This window comes from Mytilus edulis, chromosome 12 (genome assembly GCF_963676685.1).
Source record: "Mytilus edulis chromosome 12, xbMytEdul2.2, whole genome shotgun sequence".
NCBI lineage: Eukaryota > Metazoa > Mollusca > Bivalvia > Mytilida > Mytilidae > Mytilus > Mytilus edulis.
The window spans coordinates 17,379,001-17,403,414 of record NC_092355.1 but is presented as its reverse complement, the minus strand read 5'-3'; the positions used below and the strand labels follow the sequence as shown (position 1 = coordinate 17,403,414).

The window sequence follows — 24,414 nt, the reverse complement described above, 5'->3', positions numbered from 1 at the left end:
TTTGTAAATATTTAAATACAAAGTTGACACTTCGGGTAAAAAAATGGCGTAAATTTCAAAGATGAGTCCTCAATTCATTTCTTTGATGTAGAATTTTGGATGGATTGATTGAAAAATAATAAAATCACTATTATATACTAAAACATTTTTAAAACTAATACTACTATTCGGCCAAAATTGCATGTTTATTCACAGTCACCCCGCATGCACATAAAGCAGTGCACTGGAGACCACATTAACAACGACTGCGACATCCTTTCTTACATCTACAATGTACAAGCTTCTGACAAAATGATGAGGTCTTAGAAAGAGTTTTATTTAAAAAAGATCCTCTTTGTCCCTTCGCCATTCATTAGCGCCTGGACTGGGTAGCATAAGAGCCAATCCGATGCTCGTCCCCCTAAACACCTGCCCTAGTATATTGCACGTATTACATGCTGGAAAAGACTAGACCAAATTGAGGAAATAGCCTCAATTAGCCTTCCCTTTTGTGCAAATAGTTATTTTCTTGCTTCGTTAACCATGTCGGCCCCATCTAATAAGTTTTTGCAATCTTAAACGACCTCAAAATAACATACAAAAGTATATAAAAAATAGTTTTCGAAATGTACATCTGGACCAATAAAATTACTACTTTTAATTTTGGTATAAGTTTGGTTTGTCTCTTCTGTGATAAAAGTCGCGAAAGCGAGATAGCAATCATACATTTTGACGTCGTAGTGACCATTTAAATTAAGCATGCATATGCGGTTGATAATTTTTAACTATATATAACTAAGTCGAACCTTCATGGAATTAACGAGATTTGAACATATTATAACGGGAGTTTTCCGTGTTATAATAACTGAAAGACGGAATACCAATACTTTAAACTATATAATCAAGGTCCGGACAGTACCAGACCTAACCCTAAACCGACCTCAAAATAACATACAAAAGTATACTAAAAATAGTTTCTACAGAAAAGGATCAGTGTCCGATGGATTAACTTCTGAGCGTCAATGGGTTTCTATTTCGACAAACCTCTTTTAAACAAGAGAATTAAACACTTTTTGTTTATCTTTTAAAATAAAAAAGTTGTCTTTCTTTCGAAAGGGAAAATACAGCCACAAATCCGAATTTTGAGCAAATATACAAAATGTCGACCTCATTTAACTCCAAAAAAAAGCACATGAAGGTATATTTTTTATTCCATATTGGATTTAATCAGGTAAAAAATAGCCTATATGCAAATTTTCATCAACTTGTAAATACGGGATCAAAACTGTATCGTATGCCCTTAAGTGAAATTCGAACAAACAGGTGTTTGACAGTGTTTTTTTCTTTTTTGTTCACCCTTGTATCTTTATTGGCTTATATATGCAATAGTATTATACCGCTGTTCAGAATTCATAAATCAATTGAGGAAAAAATCTGGGTTACAAACTAAAACTGAGGGAAGCACATCAAATATAAGAGGAGAACTGCAATACAACACTTAAATGTAACACACACAGAAACGAAATAATAAAATATAACAATGGCAATATTCCTGACTTGGAACCGGACATTTTAAGAAGAAAAATTGTGGGTTGAACCTGGTTTTGTGGATAGCCAAACCTCATGCTTTTATGGCAATGTTAAATATAACATTAAAATAACCATATTACTCGACAGGACTTCAATACAAATAAATGGAAGAACACATAGGACAGAGAAACACACGAATAATAGCTATTAAAGGTACCCGTTTTATCATTTAATACACCAGTCCGCGTTTCGTCTACACAAGACTAGCCAGTGACGCTCAGATGAAAAAGTTCAAAAGCCAAAACAAGTACAAAGCTGAAGAGGATTGAGGACCAAAAAGTTAAAAAAAAAGTTGTGCCTTATAGGGCTAAGGTTTTCTGCCTGGGATAAGAACATTGAGGTTTAGCAAGCTACAAAACCAGGTTTTACTCATAATTTTATACGGCAATGCCTTTACTAAGTCATGATTATTGCCGGATATTTTCCCGTTGATTGATAGTGTTTGAATTAGTCAGTTTTTACTAACCATGCTAACATCTGCGTTTTGAGTTTACAAGTTTTTATTTGAGTTCGGTATATAAGTCATCATTTTTTGCACGTTGACACCGACATTACCGATAGTAGGCGAGATAAAAGGGCCAACATAAAAGTTGATTAATTCAATATAGAAACAACGAATAAATATAGAATGCCGACTGTATGTTGGGAAAGCAAAACTTACATCAAATCTGTTATTAATGTATTGTAAACTAATTTTGAAACCCTTCTTTTGATTCGTTTAATTGTTTTGTTTTTATGTTGGTTGAAACTGAGCCAATGTAGACTGACAAAGCAATTATTCAAAGCGATCTACATAAGGAAATGCCTGCATCAAGGCAGGAATTGGACTGTTGATTTCTATTCGTTTGATGTATTGAAGGTTTTGATTTCAACATTTGAATAGAGACTTTTCGATTTGAATTTTCATTTGGACTTCAGTATTATTTTACTTTCGTCTACGCATTTTAGTAGCGAAAATCTTAGCATAAATTTCATAAAACCTTATATTTTATTTTGATTATTTAAATTGTGTTTTAATTTAACATTTAGAGCAAACAGTTACTATATTTGCTTCTTAATTGACAGTTTGCTAAAGTTATTCTATTCCCTCATATTGTAGAATCTGAACTGGTCTCCTTTATGAAATCACAACTACCATGCATGTAGTTTATTTTTATCTCACAAATATCTGTATTGAAAACATATTTCGCAAACTGAAAAATAACCCTAAATTAAATGATATATACTATTGAATACAACCAGACAGGTCATCATACGTTTGTATTACTTTATTTAATACATGCACTCATATAATATATAAATGTCTCTTTTGTATCCTGATCCATGAAATTGTCATATAACTTGATTGAGTTATCTATATAAACTGTTGTTTGAAATACCCGCGCCAATATAACTTAATTGTTTACAGGAAGTTGTTATCATGTGACCATATTTACCTTCCTTGTTGTGGCGACGGTTTCCTTTTGAAACCATTTTAAAGACGATTTCATGATTCGTAAGGTACGATAATCAATATATAATCCATTTTAATCATTCTACTGTTAATTGTGACTGTCTTTACCATATTTTCTTCATCATACCAGTGTGTATTGTAAGTTTTACACGAAACGGAATGCCACGTACACAGGTACATTACACACTGATTTAACTCGTATATGTTCAGAGATCTAGATTTTCCATAGCCAATCTGTACTATAGCTAGTTAATATGATATTTACCAATTATTTATAAGTATTTATTTTACTTCAGAAAGAATCAATGGATCACCCACATGCCCTTATTTTGCAAAATTGCCATTTTAAAAGACTGATATATAACCACCTAAACATTATAAACTTATTAATTTTATACATATAAAAAAAACACGTTGATATGAAAGGGCAACTCTATGAACTTATTTTACACTAAGTTAGTCTTCTGAAGGTAGACATACCAACCTTATAATGATCACAGATTATTAAGCATATGTTCCTTTTTTCGTAACTACAATCCACTTTCCTTTTTTTACTACGAATGTGACCTACCGAATTAGACTTCTTACCGGGTTTTGTTAACATGAGCAACACGAAGGGTGCCACATGAGGAACAGGATCTGCCTATCCTTCTGGAGCACCTGATATCACCATTCCCCCCAGTTTTGTTGGGGTTCGTGTTGCTTAATATTTAGTTTTCTATGTTGTGTCTTTTGTGCTATTATTTGTCTGTTTGTCTTTTTATTTTTAGCCATGGTGTTTTTTTCTATATATGAGTTTGACTGTCCCTCGGGTATTTTTCGACCCTCCTTTATGTACTAAAATAGACAGATCGGTCGTACAACAAAAATACCGAATTCCAAAGTACTTACTGCTTTCGTTTTTTAATCAAGTTGGACTGTTAACAGCTTATTCAGACTATTTTCAGTTAAGACACACACAATGTGTAGCTTGCAAAACAATGCATGGCCTCGAGTTTAAACTTTATAGTAAAATTCAAAAATGGCTAGAATTTTGTTCTTAGATGGACTTATTTCGAAAAATTTACCTTCTTATATAAAGAAACCTCTTTATACAGTTTTGGCTTTTAAATCAAAATACGATGATTGTGTGCATTTTCAGACATGAAAGCCAACAGAAAAACAATCAATGCGTGAACCTATTCGAATCGAACTATTAGTATAGCTAATTTACGACAATTCTTAACTGTAGTTATTTTATACACAAACAATTTATTTATTTGAAATTGTTGGATAATATTTTTAATTGAGATCTAGAATTTCTACACCAGTCTTGATAAACAAAAATATATCAATTCTACAATTTTAATGCGTTTTTATTGGGTTATATAACTACATATTTCAGATAGATAATCTACTACTTAAGTATTTTTACAAAATAAACTCTTTTTGGCATATGACTTATAATAGCACCAACAGTACTAAGTGCGCTGTACAGATGCGAATTTGGACGATGAATGTCTGTTCGGTGATGAACGAGGCTACATTTTTGTAATTATTTCAAAATTCTTAATATTATTAAACAAATCAAAAGTTAAAAAGATACAAAAAGAACAAAAAGTGAAAGGAATTCAGACCTTGCATTAGGGAGATATATATTCGTTATTTAAAATGAATTTCCAAAATTTGAAACAAAGCAACTTAACACTTCATTACTTGTGTGTAAATATCACTTGCCCTTTGTCGGGTTTTACCTTCTTTTGACTTGCAGTCCATTAGCCGAGTTACATACTTAGGCTTAGCAATACTATTTCTCTTTAAGATGCGTATTTCGTTCATTATTGTCCACTGAGTGATGAACGAAGACAAAACATGTTTTAATTCAAAAGTTAATTCTAAAGTTACTACAGAAACGAAAAGCTTATAAAGGAAAAATAATACTTCGTGCGGCCAAAGCTGTACAAATAATTTGAGCTATAAATAATATGAATAAAGAAGTAATGACTGCATAATTATTCATTATTTGTGTTGATAAATCTGTTTTCATCATTGTTTTGCCAACATAATAACAATTTTTTTGTTTAAATAACTTTGGCCACCACCCATTATCTCGATAATTACCGTGTCTACAAATCTATCATACATATTGAATCCTTTTGGTTATTGGACATTATAGATCGTAGTCTGTAACTTAAGATTTCTTCAAGCTTATATGTCGAAAAAAGCACAAAGTTGTCATCGTTTGACAATACATATGTGGACTTTGGACTTTGGAGCCTACGATGTTCACTTATTAAAAATAACCTTTTCCCCTTACATTTCGGCTTTTGAAATAGATCAATTTAAGAACCCTTCTTTTTTAATTATATTAATTTGAATATATTGAAATAAAATGTAATATTTGGCAAAATATGAACCACGTCTGTTGGTCTTAACACTAGCTCTTCATTTTCAAAGAGTGTCGCCCTAAGAGAAACCACTCAAACAAATAAATCGCTAATAAGCGGACAATAAAGGAAATGCCCAATAACATATTTTGAATTACCCACAAATATGAACGTAGATAAAATTTCCCGCTTTAAGATAGAATCGGGTGATTTTAAAAAAAGAATTCGGAATCAAGGTGTAACTTGAAATTATTGTTTGTCTGTTTGTCATTTTTAGCCATGGCGTTGTCAGTTTGTTTTTGATTTATGAGTTTGACTGTTACTATGGTATCTTTCGTACCTCTCTTGAAAGCAACTTTATTTTATTATTTAAAACGTTATATAACATGTCGTTTACCGTATGTAAGGTAACCATACAGCTCTTTCAAAAAAAGTCTTAGACGAAGAAATGTCAACGTGGGCAATTTACATAATAAGGTCAGAAGTTCTAGGCATGGACGACATTATAGCCAAGTGATGCATTAACTAAAATGAATGCCGGTGAATAGCATACAATGATAACATAGCTAGTTGATTACATATTTAAAAAAAAGCATCATGAATAATCTACAGAAATCATTTTTGCAATAAACAACCACAGGTATAAAAAACACGCATGGAGTTGTCCGTGGAAATGCGTGGCTTCAACACCTGTGCTCTGGTTTTTAAAAGACGTGTCATTAGCTGATCAAATTCCGCGAAAAATGACATGACAGGCATACTCATTTCTAAAGTTGATCACATGATAACATATATTATATTCACATTTTTCTGTAGAGTTTGCACATCTGCAGTGTCATCCATTTGTAATATTCTAAACTCACTTGTTTTGTAGTATGGCGGGTAATTGGACTGTGTGTGGTGTATGCGATTTCCGAAACATCAACAAAGCATCAATAGTGTGGTGTTCAGAATGTGACGAGGGACTGTGTGGCGAGTGTAGTGAACAACATGGAGCCGTAAAATCATCTAGAAACCATAGCGTTATATCTATCACAGAGTACCAGAAGCTACCATCCAATGTATTAGAAATTGCACAAACATGTCAAAAACACAAAGAACAATATCAAATATTCTGTAAGAAACATGATTGCCCGTGTTGTAGACGATGTGTTATAGAGACACACAATGAGTGTAAAGATTTAACAGCAATAGATGACATCGTCCAAAATGTCAAGTCATCGAGTGCATTTGTCGAGGTAGAGCAAACGCTGGTCCAAATGTTGGAAAATGTCCGAAGAATTCGTAATGACCGCACGGAAAATTTAAAATGTCTTTTGGATGAAAGAGTAAAGATTGAACGTGATATAAAACAAACCCGGAAAATGATCAACGACCACTTAGACAAAATACAGGACAAAATAATTAAAGAATTATATGCTAATGAAGAAAATGAAAGTAAGAGAATAAAGCTGTTGTTGTGTGAGATTGAAGGCATTGAAAAGGGAATTTCTGACCTCCAAGGTAACCAAAATAACATAAGGCAACATGCATCAGAACTTCAAACATTTTTAGCGTTAAAGCACATTGAAAAAGAGGTTTCTGATAAAGCAGAATGTATTCAGTCAGTACTTAAGAACGAGAACATGAAGATAAAAACACTTGCTTTGGAGGTCAACAAAGACGTACAAAACATTTGCAGGGCTGATTGTTTTGGGTCCGTTAGTGTTGGTTCAAAATCGTGCAAAGTTGTTATCGACAGTAACAAAAACAAAGAAGCTCAGATGATGATACCAAGTTTAATTTCCAAATGCATAGATGATATCAAACTAAGCAACAAAATGCAAATTGATTTTCAATCTACTGGAGATGTTAGAGGTTGCGCAATTCTACCAAATGGCAAGATGATGTTCTGTGATTATCAAAATCGACAATTAATTGTGTTGAAAAGCAACGGTATGCATGAGTTTGAAATTAGGCTAGATACACTCGCATTTGATTTAACATATTTTGAAAGAGAAAGTTCCATTGCCGTTACCAGTGGTTTTGGTTCAAATGTTATTCACATTTATTGACCCTAACAGCAGAACAATCAAAAAAACTATACAAAGTAGTGAATATCCATATGGGATTGCTCTAAATAAAAATGCCTTGATATACTGTAAGTCAGGTAAAGGAATAATGGAAGTTCAATGGAATGGTGAATCAGAAAAGGCACTTGTTCAATTTATTATGCCATCCTATTCGTATGTTGCAGTGCATGGTGACAATATTTATTATACAAATAAAAACAACCATTCTGTAACATGCTATGATATCCATGGAAATCTAAAATGGGAATTTAAGGATACACAAAATCTGAAATATCCACAGGGTATATCTGTAGACAACAATGGAAACGTGTATGTGGTCAGTAGTGATACAAACAGCGTTGTAATCATTTCCCTCAGACGGAAAGCGGTGCAGAACAATATTGTCCATTCGTGATGGCCTTAGTTATCCGCGTGCATTGCATTTCGAACCAACAGGTAACAAGTTGTTAGTTGCAAATGAAAACAAGTCCGCATTTCTATATGATGTTTCTTGAAAAAAGAACTGTCGACTTTTAACTGCGAACTTCGTTGTAATTTATTGTTTTCGTCATATACCATGTTTACGCACATATTCTCAGATAATTATAAAATGTTAGAAGATTTAATGCAATAAGATGGGAAAATATATAACCAAACCATTGTCTTTTTCACGGAACATCATATTTTAATTTGATTAATACTTATTTATTCTTGTTTTATAAAGAGTTGAGCAGCTTATATACATTTGTTATAAATATGATGCAAAAACAAAATCAAAACACAATTGAAATATATCAATTTTAAATTTATAGATTATCATTGATTAAATATGTATTATCACCGTTTTGAATAGATCATAGATAATGATATTTGAAATACGTTGTCCAAATTGGGGAAACTGCTTCATTTTGAATCAATCTGTTTTAACCAGAACTTGATCTATTCAAGTGGCGTTACTTTCATTCCTAAAAATGTTGACGCTTTTCAAACTGCGTAGTTCCACATGTTAGTAACTGGTATTTTTAAGTAAAATTCGTCCTTGTTTTATTTTCGATAAATTACAAATATGTGTTTAGAAAAACACGATACGTTCGTATATGTTTATATCACATTAAACGCACGCATACTTCTTGGTAGTAAGACAAAATATTATAAAAAAGTAAAAATGCACCAGCAACAAAGTTTAGGACATTATCACCAACAGGACATCATTATTTTAGTTAAGAATAGAGACACAAAATACAAACAGGACAATCAGAATTATAAAGTCTTAGAAAAAAACAGCACCATAGCCAATCAGAAAGAAAAGACTTACATCATTCTATAAAGCATTGAACAGAAAATGTAGGAATTAGCAACATGCACACTTACTCAGAGTCGGGAGAATACTGGAATGCCTTAAAGAATGTTAAATTGAGATATTGCAGCGCAAATAGCATCCGTCGATTGTTTATAACAAGAACAAAGTTCTATGAATAAACTCATCATAGATACCAGGATTGAAATTTTATTATATTTACGCCAGACGCGCGTTTCCTCTACAAAAGTCTCATCAGTGACGCTAGAATCAAAAATGTTATAAAGGCCAAAGAAAGTACGAAGTTGTAGGGCATTGAGGACCAAACATTCCTAAAAGGTTTGCCAAATACAGCTAAGGTAATTTATTCCTAATATAGAAAAGCCTTAGTATTTCAAAAACTAAAAGTTGTGTTAACAGTTGATTTATAATTATAATCAATGATAACTCAAGTCAACACAGAAGTGCTAACTACTGGGCTGGTAATACCCTCGTGGAAATAAATCTACACCAGCAGTGGCATAGACTCAGTGGGTGTAAATAAACTCGTCATAGATACCAGGATTGAAATTTTATATTAACGCCAGACGTGCGTTTCGTCTACAAAAGACTCATCAGTGACGCTCGAATCAAAAATGTTAAAAAGGCCAAATAAAGTATGAAGTTGTAGGGCATTGAGGACCAAAAAGTATTAAAAGGTTTGCCAAATACAGCTATGGTAATTTATTCCTAAGGTAGAAAAGCATTTAGTATTTCAAAAATTCAAAGCTTTGTTAACAGTTAATTTATAATTATGAACATATAAGTGAGTGTTATAATAGGGTATAAAATGATGAGGCTGTGGCAACGAAAATTGTTTGTTTTACATAATTTGATTACATAACTCCTACAAGGGTCGTAATCTACGACCTGCACATTTCTTACATATAATTTCATCTTGAAAATAACGTTTCCCAATTAGACTTTTACACTTACACATTTACACGAGCAATACCACATGAGGAATATCTTAAGCAGGGTTTGTTCAACTTTCCCGAACAACTGCGATCGGGTTTGTGTTTCGTATGCTTTAGTTTTTATAGATGTTCGTAGAGTTTTCTTAAATGCATATGCTGTTGATACCCGTTATCTATCGTGTGTTATGAAAAGATGTTTTAATTTCAAAATTTCGATTTGATTAATTATTAGGGTTTGAAATATACATGACCAATAGTGTATAACTTTAATGATGTCTAAAGGTTAGATAAAAGTCAGTTAACAGTCGGGTATTGCGCATTGTCTTATGACGTGATACAACTTATAAACATATTTTAAAGGAGAAACCCGGCGAGTGTCACATGTGGAGTCAGATCAGCTTACTATTCCGGAGATCATGTAATTGCTCCGATTTATGAAGAGTTCGTATTCCCCATTTTCGAGTTTTTCTATGTTGTGATTTGTGCATTGCTGTTTGTATATTGGTCATTTCTCGTTTGTCAGTATGATTTCGACTTCAGAGTTATTATATATGTGGTATATGTGGCATTCCCTCTACACTAACACATAGATTGTATTGAGAATTTTTTGGTTTTCGACATTTATGCCCCAACACGCAATTGAGATGCACTAGGCACCTATTCCTTGTATTTCTTTACAAAATACGTTTTGAAAATTTGAAATTTGTACGTGGAATATAAAAAAAGGCAACAGTAGTATACCGCTGTTCAAAACTCATAAATCAATAGAGAAAAAACAAATCCGGGTTACAAACTTAAACTGAGGAAAACGTATCAAATATAAGAGAACTAAATACAGCTGGAGACAAAAAGAAAAGGAATCTGTCTGTCATATACATATTTATGTTCTATGTTGTCTCACACTCCCTAAACTCACATGCACTCTTCCTGATGTAATGACTATTATTCCTTCTTCATCGAGTTCTCGTGACGACGGTTTCTCTTAGAGTTAATTCCTTTGACGACTAATTAATGAAGATTTAGGTTATATAATTATTATATCGAACAATTTCATTTAATTCATTTTAATGAGACATGCGGCTGTCTTCGTTTTACTTATTATAGAAAATACTTTTGTAATGATTGTTTGACGCGCAGTTTATAAACTTTAAACAACTAATACACCATTCATTGATAATCTAAAACTACACATTTGATTTTGGAAATTATTAATTGGCATTCGTTATTGACAATAATTGTGTTTCATCAATAAACTTATTGCCCTTTGTAAATATTTATATATTTATATGAATGCCCACAACACCCAAAGTTTCATAAGTGTAGCTTTCCATATTATTGGTCTCCAGCATGCTTGATTAAATTATACATGCATGCATAACGAAATTCATTCGGATGTTTGCAATTATTGCACAATGCTTGAGATATATATTTATTAGCCAGACATACGTATGTTGGTGTTAAGTGGTGGGTAATTGTCACATTGAGTAAGCAATGCTATCCTTTCTATAAGCCTTTGTTTGATAATTTTGATAATAGAAACTAAAAATTTAGAAAAAAATAAGACTTGTCTTTTATAGCAGGAAATTCAACGCCCTACACTTTTAATTTGATAATAAGGAATCGTCTTCCTATATTCCTTTTTTTTTAATCTAAAACATATTTTTGAAGACATTACTATGTCAACTTGACAGTATCATTAAAAAAAACTTGATAAAAAACCCTTGATGTTCCTTGTAAACATTTTACAGTTCTCCATGAATTATCCGGGTTTTGACAAACATTTGGTCTCTTTTAATTGTAGCAGCGCATCAACTTTTATATCAACTGTTTGGTTTTTGAAAATTCTGGCTTTGATATTCACTGAAAACAAAAACGTTCAAAAAGCCCGCTTGTATCGCAAAAAGGAGACCATACAATATATTAAGGCATAATTATGTCAAATTAAGTTTTTGGTTTTGGTTTTAATCAATGCTAATAATTATTCAGTGTGTGGCAATTGTAGCTTCACAAAAATACAAAAATCGTCTGTTGTGCGGTGTTTCGTCTGTGATTAGGGACTTTGTGAAGGGTGTAGATAACATTGTGCAGTAATTGCATCTATATAACTTAGCATTATACCTGTTACAGAGCACCAGAAACTACCGTTGAATTTCCTAATAATCACACTAACGAGTCTGTAAGAAGTATGATTGTTCTTGTTGTGGATAAAATGAAAACAAAATGTTATAAATTCCATGCATCAAAAGCGCTTTTCTGGATTAATCTTCATCAGGAATTCAAGACGATGTGTTATAAAGATATAATGTACAGATCCGAGGGAAATCGATAATACTGTTAAAAATATAAAATCACATACCAATAATGCATTTCTTGTGGTAAAACAAATGATGGTCGAATTGTGGCATAATATATTGAAATAATAAACCTTTCACGAGTGCATTGATGAACGATCCATTACACAAATTACAAGAGAATCTATTAAACGAAATATATGCAAAAACAAAAATCTAAGCAAGACAATTTAACATGCGTTGTCAACGATTGAGGAGAACGATTTTCTGATTTACATGTTAATTAAAATAAAATACAACAACATGTCTTTAAAACTACACACATTATAGCATTTAAGCACATTCAAAAAGATGGTTCAGTTTGGTATTTAAAGTGAATGCAGGAAGAAAATCTCTTTCGTCTGTGAGTAATGAACAAGTAGAGAATGAATTGAGTCAAATGTTAAGTCAGTTCATGTCGAGTCGAAGTCGAGCACAGTTAAGTTTTGTCAATTATATTGTTTACATTGCAAAATGTGTATACATGTTTTTTGTTTAAATGTACTTTAATCCGTCCAATTATTAACTTTGATTTATTGTGTAATAATTCATTATATTTCATTACTCAAATGTTGGACATCATGATTGGTTAACAAAACATCTTATCTGATAACATTAAACGTTCTTCAATAATATACAAATGTGTTTAGAGATAGAACAAATCTTAAATATCCATATGCTGCATCTATAGACAACCGTCGATACTTACATCATTGTCGTTTTACGCGCAGGTAGAAATCATTATAGAAAGATATTACTTTTGTGTATGTGTCAGTTAAACAGATTAGACTAGCTATTTACCGGGTTTAGAATAACATGTACAACACGACGAGTGCCACATGTGGAGCAGGATCTGTTTAGCCTTCCAGAGCACCTGATAATACCCCAATTTTTATGGCGGGGTTCGTGTTGCCTATTCGTTACCTTTTCTAGGTTGTGTCCTTTGTAGTATTATTTGTCTGTTTGTTTTTTTAGTTTTTAGCCATGACGTTGGCAGTTAATTTTCGATGTATGAGTTTGACTGTCCCTCTTGTATCTTTCGCCCCTCTTTTTAAACGGTTAACTAATATATTTCAGTAAAAGACACAGCGAATTAAATTAAGTGGCATATTTCTAATTTCAATTACCAATTGCATATATTTTTATTTTCGCTGTTTCAATAAATTTGAAAGCTATGTTTGCTATCGTTATGCGTGCAGTATATAGACTGAACTGTTTGTTTAATACATGAAATCATTAAATGTTTATAAGAACACACTGTCTATTTGATTTAAGAATCATTCTAAAATTATGGTTAAGATGGGAATGTACATGACAGCAAATCGTTAGATCTATATAATATTACATGTAAATATACTATAAAAAACTAAATTATAATGCATATGATAGTTTTCAGATATCTAACAACACATTTTTTTCATTCTTTTTTTTTCGTATTACAACTTCGTCCTATGAAATACGCGCGAAAATTTGTTTAATTTTTCTGCGCTTAATGTTTTTCATTTATGGTTTTTGCTGGATTTAAACATCTATCTAAATGTTAAAATAAAGTTGTAAATCTTTTTGGAAGCATCAAACCACAAGTGTGTAAGGATATCATGCTACACCTCTCAACGTCAACGGTAAGTCAAAACTATATTCGAACTATCGATTGCCCGAATTTCATTGTAATATTTTATTAAGATATGTGTCTGTCATTACTGGGTATTGACAGACAAATATCTTTTAAAAAAAGTATGGAGAAGCAAAAATAAAAAAAAAACACATTAAAATGCATTTAAAGCCCCTCTTTAGGTTTTTTTTTATAACTGCAAGAGACATCAGAAACACTAGTAAGCCAAACTTGTGCAAAACCCTTACTAATATCAAGATCATAATGGCATACGTTTCAGTCAACAAATGAAAATAAAAAACATGTTTTTATGAGTGACCCTCTGTATCTTTCTTAAGATACCTTTTGTTATATATATTTCTTAAGATATGATTAACATCTTTGTTTCAATTCTTAATATCATAATGGTATATGTTTCAGTAAAATGAAAAAAAAGGTTAATGGCATAAAAATTAAAGTAGTGTTCTAATTTTCATACAGTTAAAGGAAGTTGAACATATAAAGATGATATTTACAACTCTTAACTGCGGTAAATTGGCAATGTCATGGCAGTACACGAAAAGTTACAGAACAGTGCAGTATACATAAAACTATAAAGACTATGTAACACAATCCTCTTAATTCTTTTTGGGAGTGATCACAGTTTCCTAGGATCTTAATTATGTTTGGATTTTGTGAGGAATCCCTTAAAAGCTAAAACTGATAACATTGAAATAAGACAACTAAAGTTATTACAAACCTGACTAAATAAACGTTTTACTCGTCTCTTATTTTATCAAGCTGTACTGTATTACTTAAACGTTTGCAACCATTTGAAAAGAATTGACAATTTGTAAATATGGTCAAAACAAGCCTTAAACTTATCTAGTTTGCGTCTTCTCTCGTAAAGAACTGCAATGTTTTATGTTGTTTTTATCCGTTTTTTGTCCCCAGAAAACCAGAGAGAATAACACGAATATTCAGCTGTTAGATATAGTTTAAATATAAATAAACAGCGTATCTTGATGACAGGGACAGTTGAATACGTTCATTTAACACCTATCATCATGGATAAATAAAGGGAAAGATTTAAATGTAAACAAAAATAAATCAATAGGTCAGACGCACTCATTTCATATCAGAAAAATTTAATCTATTCTGATATCTGTTAAATTGAGATACTATATATAGTGTTATCAAATACGTTATCTAATGTTAAGAGTATCCATTATGGGGCGGACACAAAATTAATCAAGGATATTAGAAGTTGTCGAAATTGCAAAGTAAAGGTATGTGGATTACGTTGTTTGCAAATCCGCTTTGAAAATCTACACTTAACGACACTTTATTAACATGTACGTTATAATTATAATACGAGAACCAAATATACTGGCATTGCCGAAGATGAAAATACAGAGATACGTGTCCAATGCTATAATATTATTGTTTTATAGTTGTTTATTGAATAACATTTGCAAGTAAAATTAATAAAGATAAGATCAGTTGTTTTAATGTCAAAGTATTATTCTACATTGGTGTCATACATATTATGTCCATCTTATTTTATAAAATTGCCAGATCTTGTAGAAGAGGGACGAAAGATACCAAAGGGACAGTCAAACTCATAAATCTAAAACAAACTGACAACGCCATTGCTAAAAATGAAAAAAAGACAAACAAACAACAGCACACATGACACAACATAGAAAACTAAAGAATAAACAACACGAACTCCACCAACAACTAGGGGTGATCTCAGATGCTCCGGAAGGGTAAGCAGATCCTGCTCCACATGTGACACCCGTCGTGTTGCTTATGAGATAACAAATCCGGTAAATAGTCTAATTCGGTAGGCAAAATTTATGAAATGGAAGGGGATTGTAGTTACGACGTAAGGAACATATCCGATATCACTTGTGAAACGGTTATTCCACAACGGTCAGCGAACTCGTGATGGCGTCCGTAACATTTATGAAGAGATGATTTCAACTTCACCAGTTGGAACTCTTGTTTTAATAGCTTCCTTGTGAGCAACAACCATCTATCAAGAAAATCATGATAGGAAATGCAAGCACGGGAATATCGTATCAATTGGGAGATATATACACCGTATGCAGGTGCTTCTAGAATGTTGCTACTTAGAAATGGAAAGTTCACAATTGGAAAGCTGAAATCATCTCTTTTGTCGTATAGTTTTGTTTTCAATCGACCCTAATTGTCATTTCTAGATGTAAGTTAAGATATGAGGCCGACTTAACATATCTGTTGTATCCTTTATCTCTAATTCAATGGGATAGATGCGTTCGACATAGTCACCAAATTTTTAATTATTTAGTGAAAGAACATCATCTATATAGCGAAAAGTAGAGTTAAAGGATATTGCTAACTTCTTATATTTCTTCCTCAGAAGTTCCTGTATGAAGTCATTCATTTATATAACTTTATTTACATGCACTCATATATATAAATGTCGTATTTTGTCCCCTGATCCATGAAATTGTCATATAACTTGATTTTGTTATCAGAATAAACTGTTGTTTGAAATACCCGCGCCATAATAACTTAATTGTGTACAGGAAGGGGTTATCATGGGACCATATTTACCTTCCTTTTTGTGGCGACGGTTTCCTTTTGAAACCATTTTGACGACTTTTTCATGATTCTTAAGGTATGATAATCAATATTTAATCCATTTTGATCATTCTTCTGTTAAATGTGACTGTCTTTATCATATTTACTTAAGCATACCAGTGCATGTAAGTTTTATACGGATTAATGGAATGACGTCTACATAACACACACACGAACCTTTTATGTTTTAATAGATATAGCGTTGCCATAGCTTATCTGTATTATAACTATTTGATAAAATATTTCTAAATTATCTATAATTATAATTTTCATTTCAGAAAAAATCAATAGATCACCCTTATCGACAATTTTATTAAAAAAATTCCGTTTATAAATGTTGATATGCAACCACTTAAACATTAGAAACTACTATGAGAAACTAATTGATATGAAAGTGCAGCCAATTTTAAATTAATAATATTTTGTAAGGTAGACCTATCCGGTCTTATAATGATCGAATTGACCTTTATGTACTAGATTAGAGAGATCGATCATATCAACAGCATACCAAAAAGTAAAACAACAAAAAACACCGAACTCTAAAGAACTCACTGCTTTCGTTTATTGTTAAGTTGGAATGTTAATAGTTTATTCAGACTAAGTTCAATTAAGACACACACAATGTCTACCTTGCAAAACATGCATAACCTTGAACTTCAGCTTTATTGCAAAATTTCCTAATGACCAGATTTGGTTATTTATCAATGGATCTATTTCAAATGATTTACTTCCTTGTAAAAAGAAATCCCTCGATACGCGTACATTTTTGGCTACAAATCAAAATACGATGATTGTGTGCATTTACAGACCTAAAAGCCTATGGAATCCCTTTGCCCCAACCTGGGATACGAATGCTCTGTTACAAAGATTTGCTAATAATGATGAGATTGAATCCCTAGACACAATAACGTTCTGGATTTTTGATGGCGGATAAAGTAAAATATGCTAAAAATGGTTAAGAATTATTGGAAATCAACAGACATCGTCATATTCAAAATGTGTAAAACTTAAGTTATTTTGTAATATCATAACAATTTCTTTGTCCTGTTTGTAGTATTATGGCCTGATTTAAAAAAACATTCAAAATCTTGGGACCAACTTTGACCATTCGTGAACTTACACCTTTTTAAAGAATGTGAAACTTTACTTTTATAATAGAAAAGTAGTGAGTTATAAAGAACTTAACCTGTTAGATTGGTAAAAATATCTTTGCTGGTTTAGTTTGTAGTTTGATGGTCAATTCAATTACTGTGAACGTGTATGTGCGATGAGAGATGTAAAAGAGGGACGAAAGATACCAGAGAGACAGTCAAATTAATTCATTCTCAGATAAACAGAATATAATTATAAATGTTAAAGGCAGTCAGATAAGGGAACTTAAAAAAATGTCATTGTGACCTCTTTAGAATGAGATTCTAGGAAGTGGGTGCTTAATAGTCGTTATTTTTATTCTTTTAGTCATATTTTCTTCATTTCATTATTTCGCCCATCAATTTATAATTCGTTGCCATATCCAGACTCTGAAGTGTAAAACATATTGTTTTGATCTATTTATTTAAAGAATCGATCATTCCAGAACTTGTTCAAACTGAATTTTTAATAAAGAATAAAAAACAATACGACAATTCATCAATATATTTATATTGTTTATACACAAACAAGATTTATTTGACATTGTCGGATACTATTTTTAATTTCAGATTTAGAGTTGCTACACCAGTCTTGATAATCTAATAATAATTAGATCCTACAACTTTAATGCGTTTTTTTATTGGGTTTCATTACTACATATTTGACATAGATAATCTACTACTTGAGTATTTATACAAAATAAACTCTTTTTTGGCATTTAACTGTACTAATTGCACAGATGCGCATTTCGACTATTAATTCCTCTTCGGTGATGAACAAGGCTAGATATTTGAAAGTTCCATATTTTATTAAACATGTCAAACAATAACAAAAAATTAGGAACATAGACAATAACTGTTTAGAGTCTTTAAATATCAGCTGTATTAGTACGAGGCTAAGAAACAAGGTGTATGCAAGCTTTTAGCGAGCTAATACACCTGTTTCAAGCAGAGTACAAATACAGCTGATATTTAAAGTGTGAGTTGTCCTACGCTTCAGACTCGACATTCACTAAACATGCATGCTGAAATTGACATGGTTGTTATAAATATGTCGAACAAAAGAAAAAACCCAAACATATAAGTATCGTAATAGATTACTGGTCTAGCAGTTCATTAGTCTAGTATTCTACCTGGTTTGTGCAATAAAATACGGGGTCCTAATTTCTCTTCAAGGTGCTCATTTTGATCGCTCTTGTCCTTTTAGTGATGCCAAAAGTAAAAATATTTTTAATTCAAAAATGTTTAAACAGAAGAGCTTAAAAAAGAAAAAAAATAATGAATGGGGCCAAAAACCCGACAAATAACCTGAGCCATAAATAAAACAGTAATGACTTCTTAATTACTATTATTCATTATTTGTGTTGAAATTCAGTTTGGACCAATGTTTAACCAAAAGTTTATTTTGCTTAATTCATTTTAGCTGCAGCCGCTTAATATTTCCTTAAGATTAAATGTCGTTAAAGCACACAGTTTCGACAATACGTATACATCCAAATTGTGGGTTATGGAACTTTCGATGTTCACTTATAAAACAATCATTTGTTCCCTAGCACTTGGGCCTTTGGAATAGATCAATTTAAGAACCTTTTAATTTTTTTATTATTATAATTATATTGGAAGAAAAGGCAATATTTGGCAAACACGTCCTTCTCTCTTAACACTAGCTCAACATTTTCAATAAGTGTCGACTGAAGGGAAACAACCCAAACAACCCAAACAAATAAGTCGGTAATATTGGGACAATAACGGAAATGTCCAATAACATATATTGAGTGATCCACGATTATGAACGTAGATAACAAAATTTTCCCGGTTTATGTCCGAATCGGGGAAATTTCTAAAAAAATTAAGAAAAAAGGTGTTACGTGAAAGCAACTTTTTAAAAAAAATTTATTAAAAAATGTTATTATTAATTTTACAATTCCACATTTCTTTTACCGTATGTAAGGTAACCCTACATATATTTAAATATAGTCTTAGACGGCGGAAAATCAACGTGGGTAATTTGCATAACTAGGTCGGTAGTCCCATTAATTAACGACATTGTAACCAAGTGATGCATTAACTAAAATGAATGCCAGGAAATAGCATACACTGATAATATCGTTTATATTAATAGTTGGTTACATATTTGATGAAAAAAACAACAACATCATAAATAATCTACAGAAATCAAGTTTGCACATATAACAACTACTGGACATAACAAGAAAGGCATGAAGTTGTCCGTGGTAGTGGGTGGCACCAACACCCGTGGCGTATTTTTTTAACGACCTGTCATTATCTAATCGAAATCCGTGAACTATGAAAAGCCGAGCATAATCATCCAAATGAAAAAATATATCATATTCACATTTTGTTTGTTAAGTAACAACTACAGTGTCACCCATTTGTAAAATTTAAGACTCATTTGTTTTGTAGAATGGCCAGTAATTGGACTATTTGTGGTGTATGTAATTTCCGAAACATCAACAAAGTATCAGTAGTTTGGTGTTCAGAATGTGACGAGGGACTTTGTGGCGAGTGTAGAGAGCACCATGGTGCATCAAAATTATCTAGGAACCATAAAACTATTTCAATTACAGAATATCAGAAGCTACCAACAAATGTGTTAGAGATAACACAAACATGTCAAAAACACAAAGAACACTATCAAACATTCTGTAAGAAACATGATTGCCAGTGTTGTAGGAGGTGTGTTATTGAGACACATAATGATTGTAATGATTTGACAGCAATAGAGGACATCGTAAAAAATGTGAAGTCATCGAATGCGTGGTTAGAGGTAGAGCAAATATTGGTCCAAATGTTGAAAAATGTACAAAGAATTCGTAACGATCGCACAGAAAATTTAAAATGTCTACAGGATCAGAGGGTAGAGATTGAACGTGATATAAACCAAACCCGGAAAATGATCAACGACCACTTAGACAAAATACAGGACAAAATAATTAAAGAATTATATGCTAATGAAGAAAATGAAAGTAAGAGAATAAAGCTGTTGTTGAGTGAGATTGAAGACATTGAAAAGGGAATTTCTGACCTACAAGGTTATCAAAATATCACAAGGCAAAATGCATCAGAACTTCAAACATTTTTAGCATTAAAGAAAATGGAAAAGGAGGTTTCTGATAAAACAGAATGCATTCAGTCTGTCCTTAAGAACGAGGACATGAAGATAAAAACACTGGCTTTGGAGGTTAACAAAGACGTACAAAACTTTTGCAGGGCTGATTGTTTTGGGTCCGTTAGTGTTAATTCAAAATCGTGCAAAGTTGTTATTGAGAGTAACAAAAACAAAGAAGCTCAGATGATGATACCTAGTTTAATTTCCAAATGCATATATGATATTAAACTAAGCAACAAAATGCAAATTGATTTGCAATCTGCTGTAAGTGTTAGAGGTTGCGCAATTTTACCAAATGGCAAGATGATGTTCTGTGATTATAATAATCAAAATTTAATTGTGTTGAAAAGCAACGGTATGCATGAGTTTGAAATTCCGCTAGGTACACCCGCATTTGATTTAGCATATTTTGAAAGAGAAAGTTCCATTGCCGTTACAAGTGGCTATGGTTCAAATGTTATTCACATTATTGACCCTTACAGCAAAACAATCAAGAGAACTATACAAAGTAGTGATACTCCATATGGTATAGCACTGAACAAAACTGTCCTGGTATGCTGTAAGTTAGGTAAAGGAATAATTGAAGTTCAATTGAATGGTGCATCAGAAAAGGCACGTGTTAGCTTTAGTATGCCATCTTTTTCGTATGTTGCAGTGCATGGTGACAATATGTATTATACAAATAAAGACAACCATTCGGTAACATGCTATGATATCCATGGAAATTTAAAATGGGAATTTAAGGATAAACAAAATCTACGATATCCACAGGGTATATCTGTAGACAACAATGGGAACGTGTATGTTGTCAGTACGGATACACACAGCGTTGTCATCATTTCCCCTGATGGAAAGCGTTGCAGAACAATATTGTCCATTCGTGATGGCCTTCGTGTTCCGCGCGCATTGCATTTCGAACCAACAAGTAACAAGTTGTTAGTTGCAAATGAACACAAGATCGCATTTCTATTTGATGTTTCTTGAAAAAAGAACTGTCGACTTTTAACTGCGAACTTCGTTGTAATTTATTGTTTTTATCATTTACCATGTTTACGCACATATTCTCAGATAATTGTAAAATGTTATAAGATTTTATGCAATAACATGGGAAAATAATTATAACCAAACCGTTGTCTTTATCACAGAACATCATATTTTAATTTGATTAATAATTATTTATTCTTGTTTAATAAAGAGTTGTGCAGCTTACATACATTTGTAATAAATATGAAACAAAAACAAAATCAAAACACAATTTAAATATATCCATTTTAGCACATACTTACAACATCTCGTCCAATCAAATTGCTTGAATGTGCCTTCTAATTTTCATAGTACATACTTTTCCCGTGTACTAAGTAACTACGCATGAATGACCACACGGATAAGATTTCATTGTATCGTAATCAAGATATTGAAATAAAAATTGCCACTGACTACTTGGAAAAATATGTTGTGTTCCAAATTAAACTATATAGTTTGTAATTAGTTTTCATATTAATTTTCAACAGGTCGAGAACTCTAGATTTCTTTACGGCAGACTATATTTGCATAGTAACTTCCCAAACACAAGGCCAATTCGGCCTTGAAAAACTGACCAATGGACTCAATGAGCTACAATGCATTGTGGGGTACTACGATTTTACTACAACCGGAAAACACGTGGAATATATATGTTTTTGTTCTGCGAATGTGCTTTTTGTAAAATGTATAACATAATCTTCAACTTGCATGCTCAGATTAAAAAAGTATTGTTTACGGGCTTCACTATTCGACTTTCTTTTTCGCTTTGTAAAAGTTGTTGAACAGTTTTTTTTCATTGTTATGAATTGTACCTGTGCAATAATTTTACGACCTGAAACAGTGAAATTTCAGATGAAATGACCACTGTCCATTATGAAATTTTTTGAGCTCTTTTCAACCTGTATAATGTCATTCCAAAATCATTTCTGCCTAGAAAAACACGAAAACTTTCATTGAAACACTTCTTTCAGTACTGGATGTGTGTAAAAATTTTATCAGGACCTGAATTAAAAGTAAGAACATCATAATATTCTGTATGCTAAAAATAAGTGTTATGAAAGCGGCAAGGCGGATCCAGCCATTTTTAAAAGGGGGGTCCTGACCCAGAACAAAAGGTGGTGAGGGTCAAACTACATATCCCCATTCAAATGCATTGATCGTTCAAAAAAAAAGGGTCCAACCCCCGGAACCCTCTCCCCTATGGATCCGCCACTGAGCGTGTACGGTATATAGCTTAATACATTTTGTATAGCTTCATCCATCGATAGAGTCCGTTTGTTGCTAATTTTATAACAAAATATATCTCAGAGGTTTTTTATCGTTCGGCTGCTATAATGTTGACGTATGTGAAATATCACCATGATATTTAAAGCCTCTGGATCACAGTGGGTGCCATATTACCTATTATTTTTATTCTAAAACGTGGCTTTGTATATAGAAATAAGAAGATGAGGTATGAGTGCCAAATAAGACATCTTTCTAAAAAAGACGTAATCTATTAAAGTAAGCAGTCATAGGTTCAATGCCAAAAGTACGCTATAAATGACCCCAAAATTACTTGTGAAAAACAATAAACAAAAAAAAAACCAAAAAAAAAACCAAAAAAAAACCGGCCCAATATATTATATATAAGGAGAAGAAATCTATCTAATAAATAAAATATATAGGTTTGTATACATATAGGAGCCTGTATTTCAGTGGTTGTCGTTTGTGTATGTGTTACATATTTGTTTTTTTTAGTTTTCTCGTTTGAATTGTTTTATATTGTCATATCAGGGCCTTATATAGCTGACTATGCGGTATGGGCTTTGCTCATTGTTGAAGGCCGTACGGTTTCACAAAACACATCAAATTTTCCTCCTCATCGCACATACATATGGATAACATCATTACAGCTTATTTCCTAATGCATGTAGAGCAAAACTTTGGTTAGCTTGCTTGCTTTGTTTGTATATTGTACAATCATATTAGGATAACAACCAATTAAATTCAAATATAAAATATACAAGTTAAACTATGCCTATATATATTGTTTAAAGATGTCAATCTTATTTTCAAAGCTTGTATAAACAACTATACACACAAAGCAAGCAAGCTAACCAAAGTTTTACTTTGCAAGCATTAGGAAATCAGCTGTAATGATTTATTCTGTTTGGCAAATGTCCGATCTCGTTAAAAAAAGAAAACAAAATGAAACTACAGTTGCTGGCTTTACTACTTTCAAAACAAAGTGAACAGTTTGGAAGTCTCATATACTGAAATGTGACAAAAACGAATACTTATAGATTTTGTTAACACTGCCATGTATGTAAATATTTCTTACTTTTACGAACACACAATTCACGGATCACACATTTGCCTTTAATTATCTATACGGACATTGCTGTATTCGTGAATATTAGCATTGGCTGTTATCGACGGCTTACTTTACACTAGTAAGTTTTTCGCATGGGTAATTGTTTTTCGCTGTGGTTTCGTTGCTGTCTGGTGGACGAATACATGAAATCTCCGTGCCATCATCAAACATATTAATTGCTATATATCGGATAATTCAAACCCTTTTTTTTCGCATAGAAACAGCTCTTCGTTAATCTGAGCATGGAAGGAATACTTTGTATCACGAACTATAAATGAGGATACACAAAATGAAAATGTTCTCGGTTGATTGTAAACACGTAGTAGTCCATCGTGCATTGTTACTCATTTAATGGATTGGTAAAAACACGTAGGTAAAAATAAATTGCGTCACATGTAAATAAACAATTACATGTGCGATAACATAAGTATGCTAAGTTATGCATTTCCATATAAGGTAGTGGTCCCGACCTGTTTAAACATCCTACTATTTAATCTTTGGATCGATTTAACGTTTCTTGCATTTAAATAA

General features: G+C 32.2%; 2 protein-coding genes across 2 annotated transcripts; both read left to right on the top strand.

Moving 5' to 3' along the window:
• Positions 1–2,976: 2,976 nt before the first annotated feature.
• LOC139497363 (coiled-coil domain-containing protein 186-like) lies at positions 2,977–8,938 on the top strand. Its single transcript, XM_071285574.1, has 2 exons — positions 2,977–3,069; positions 6,263–8,938. Exon 2 carries the CDS (start codon positions 6,264–6,266, stop codon positions 7,440–7,442), a length of 1,179 nt encoding a protein of 392 aa, XP_071141675.1. The 5' UTR covers positions 2,977–3,069; position 6,263; the 3' UTR covers positions 7,443–8,938.
• A 7,277-nt stretch (positions 8,939–16,215) lies between these two features.
• On the top strand, positions 16,216–21,713 carry LOC139497362 (uncharacterized). Its single transcript, XM_071285573.1, has 2 exons — positions 16,216–16,281; positions 19,799–21,713. Exon 2 carries the CDS (start codon positions 19,800–19,802, stop codon positions 21,486–21,488), a length of 1,689 nt encoding a protein of 562 aa, XP_071141674.1. The 5' UTR covers positions 16,216–16,281; position 19,799; the 3' UTR covers positions 21,489–21,713.
• The last annotated feature ends 2,701 nt before the right edge of the window (positions 21,714–24,414 follow it).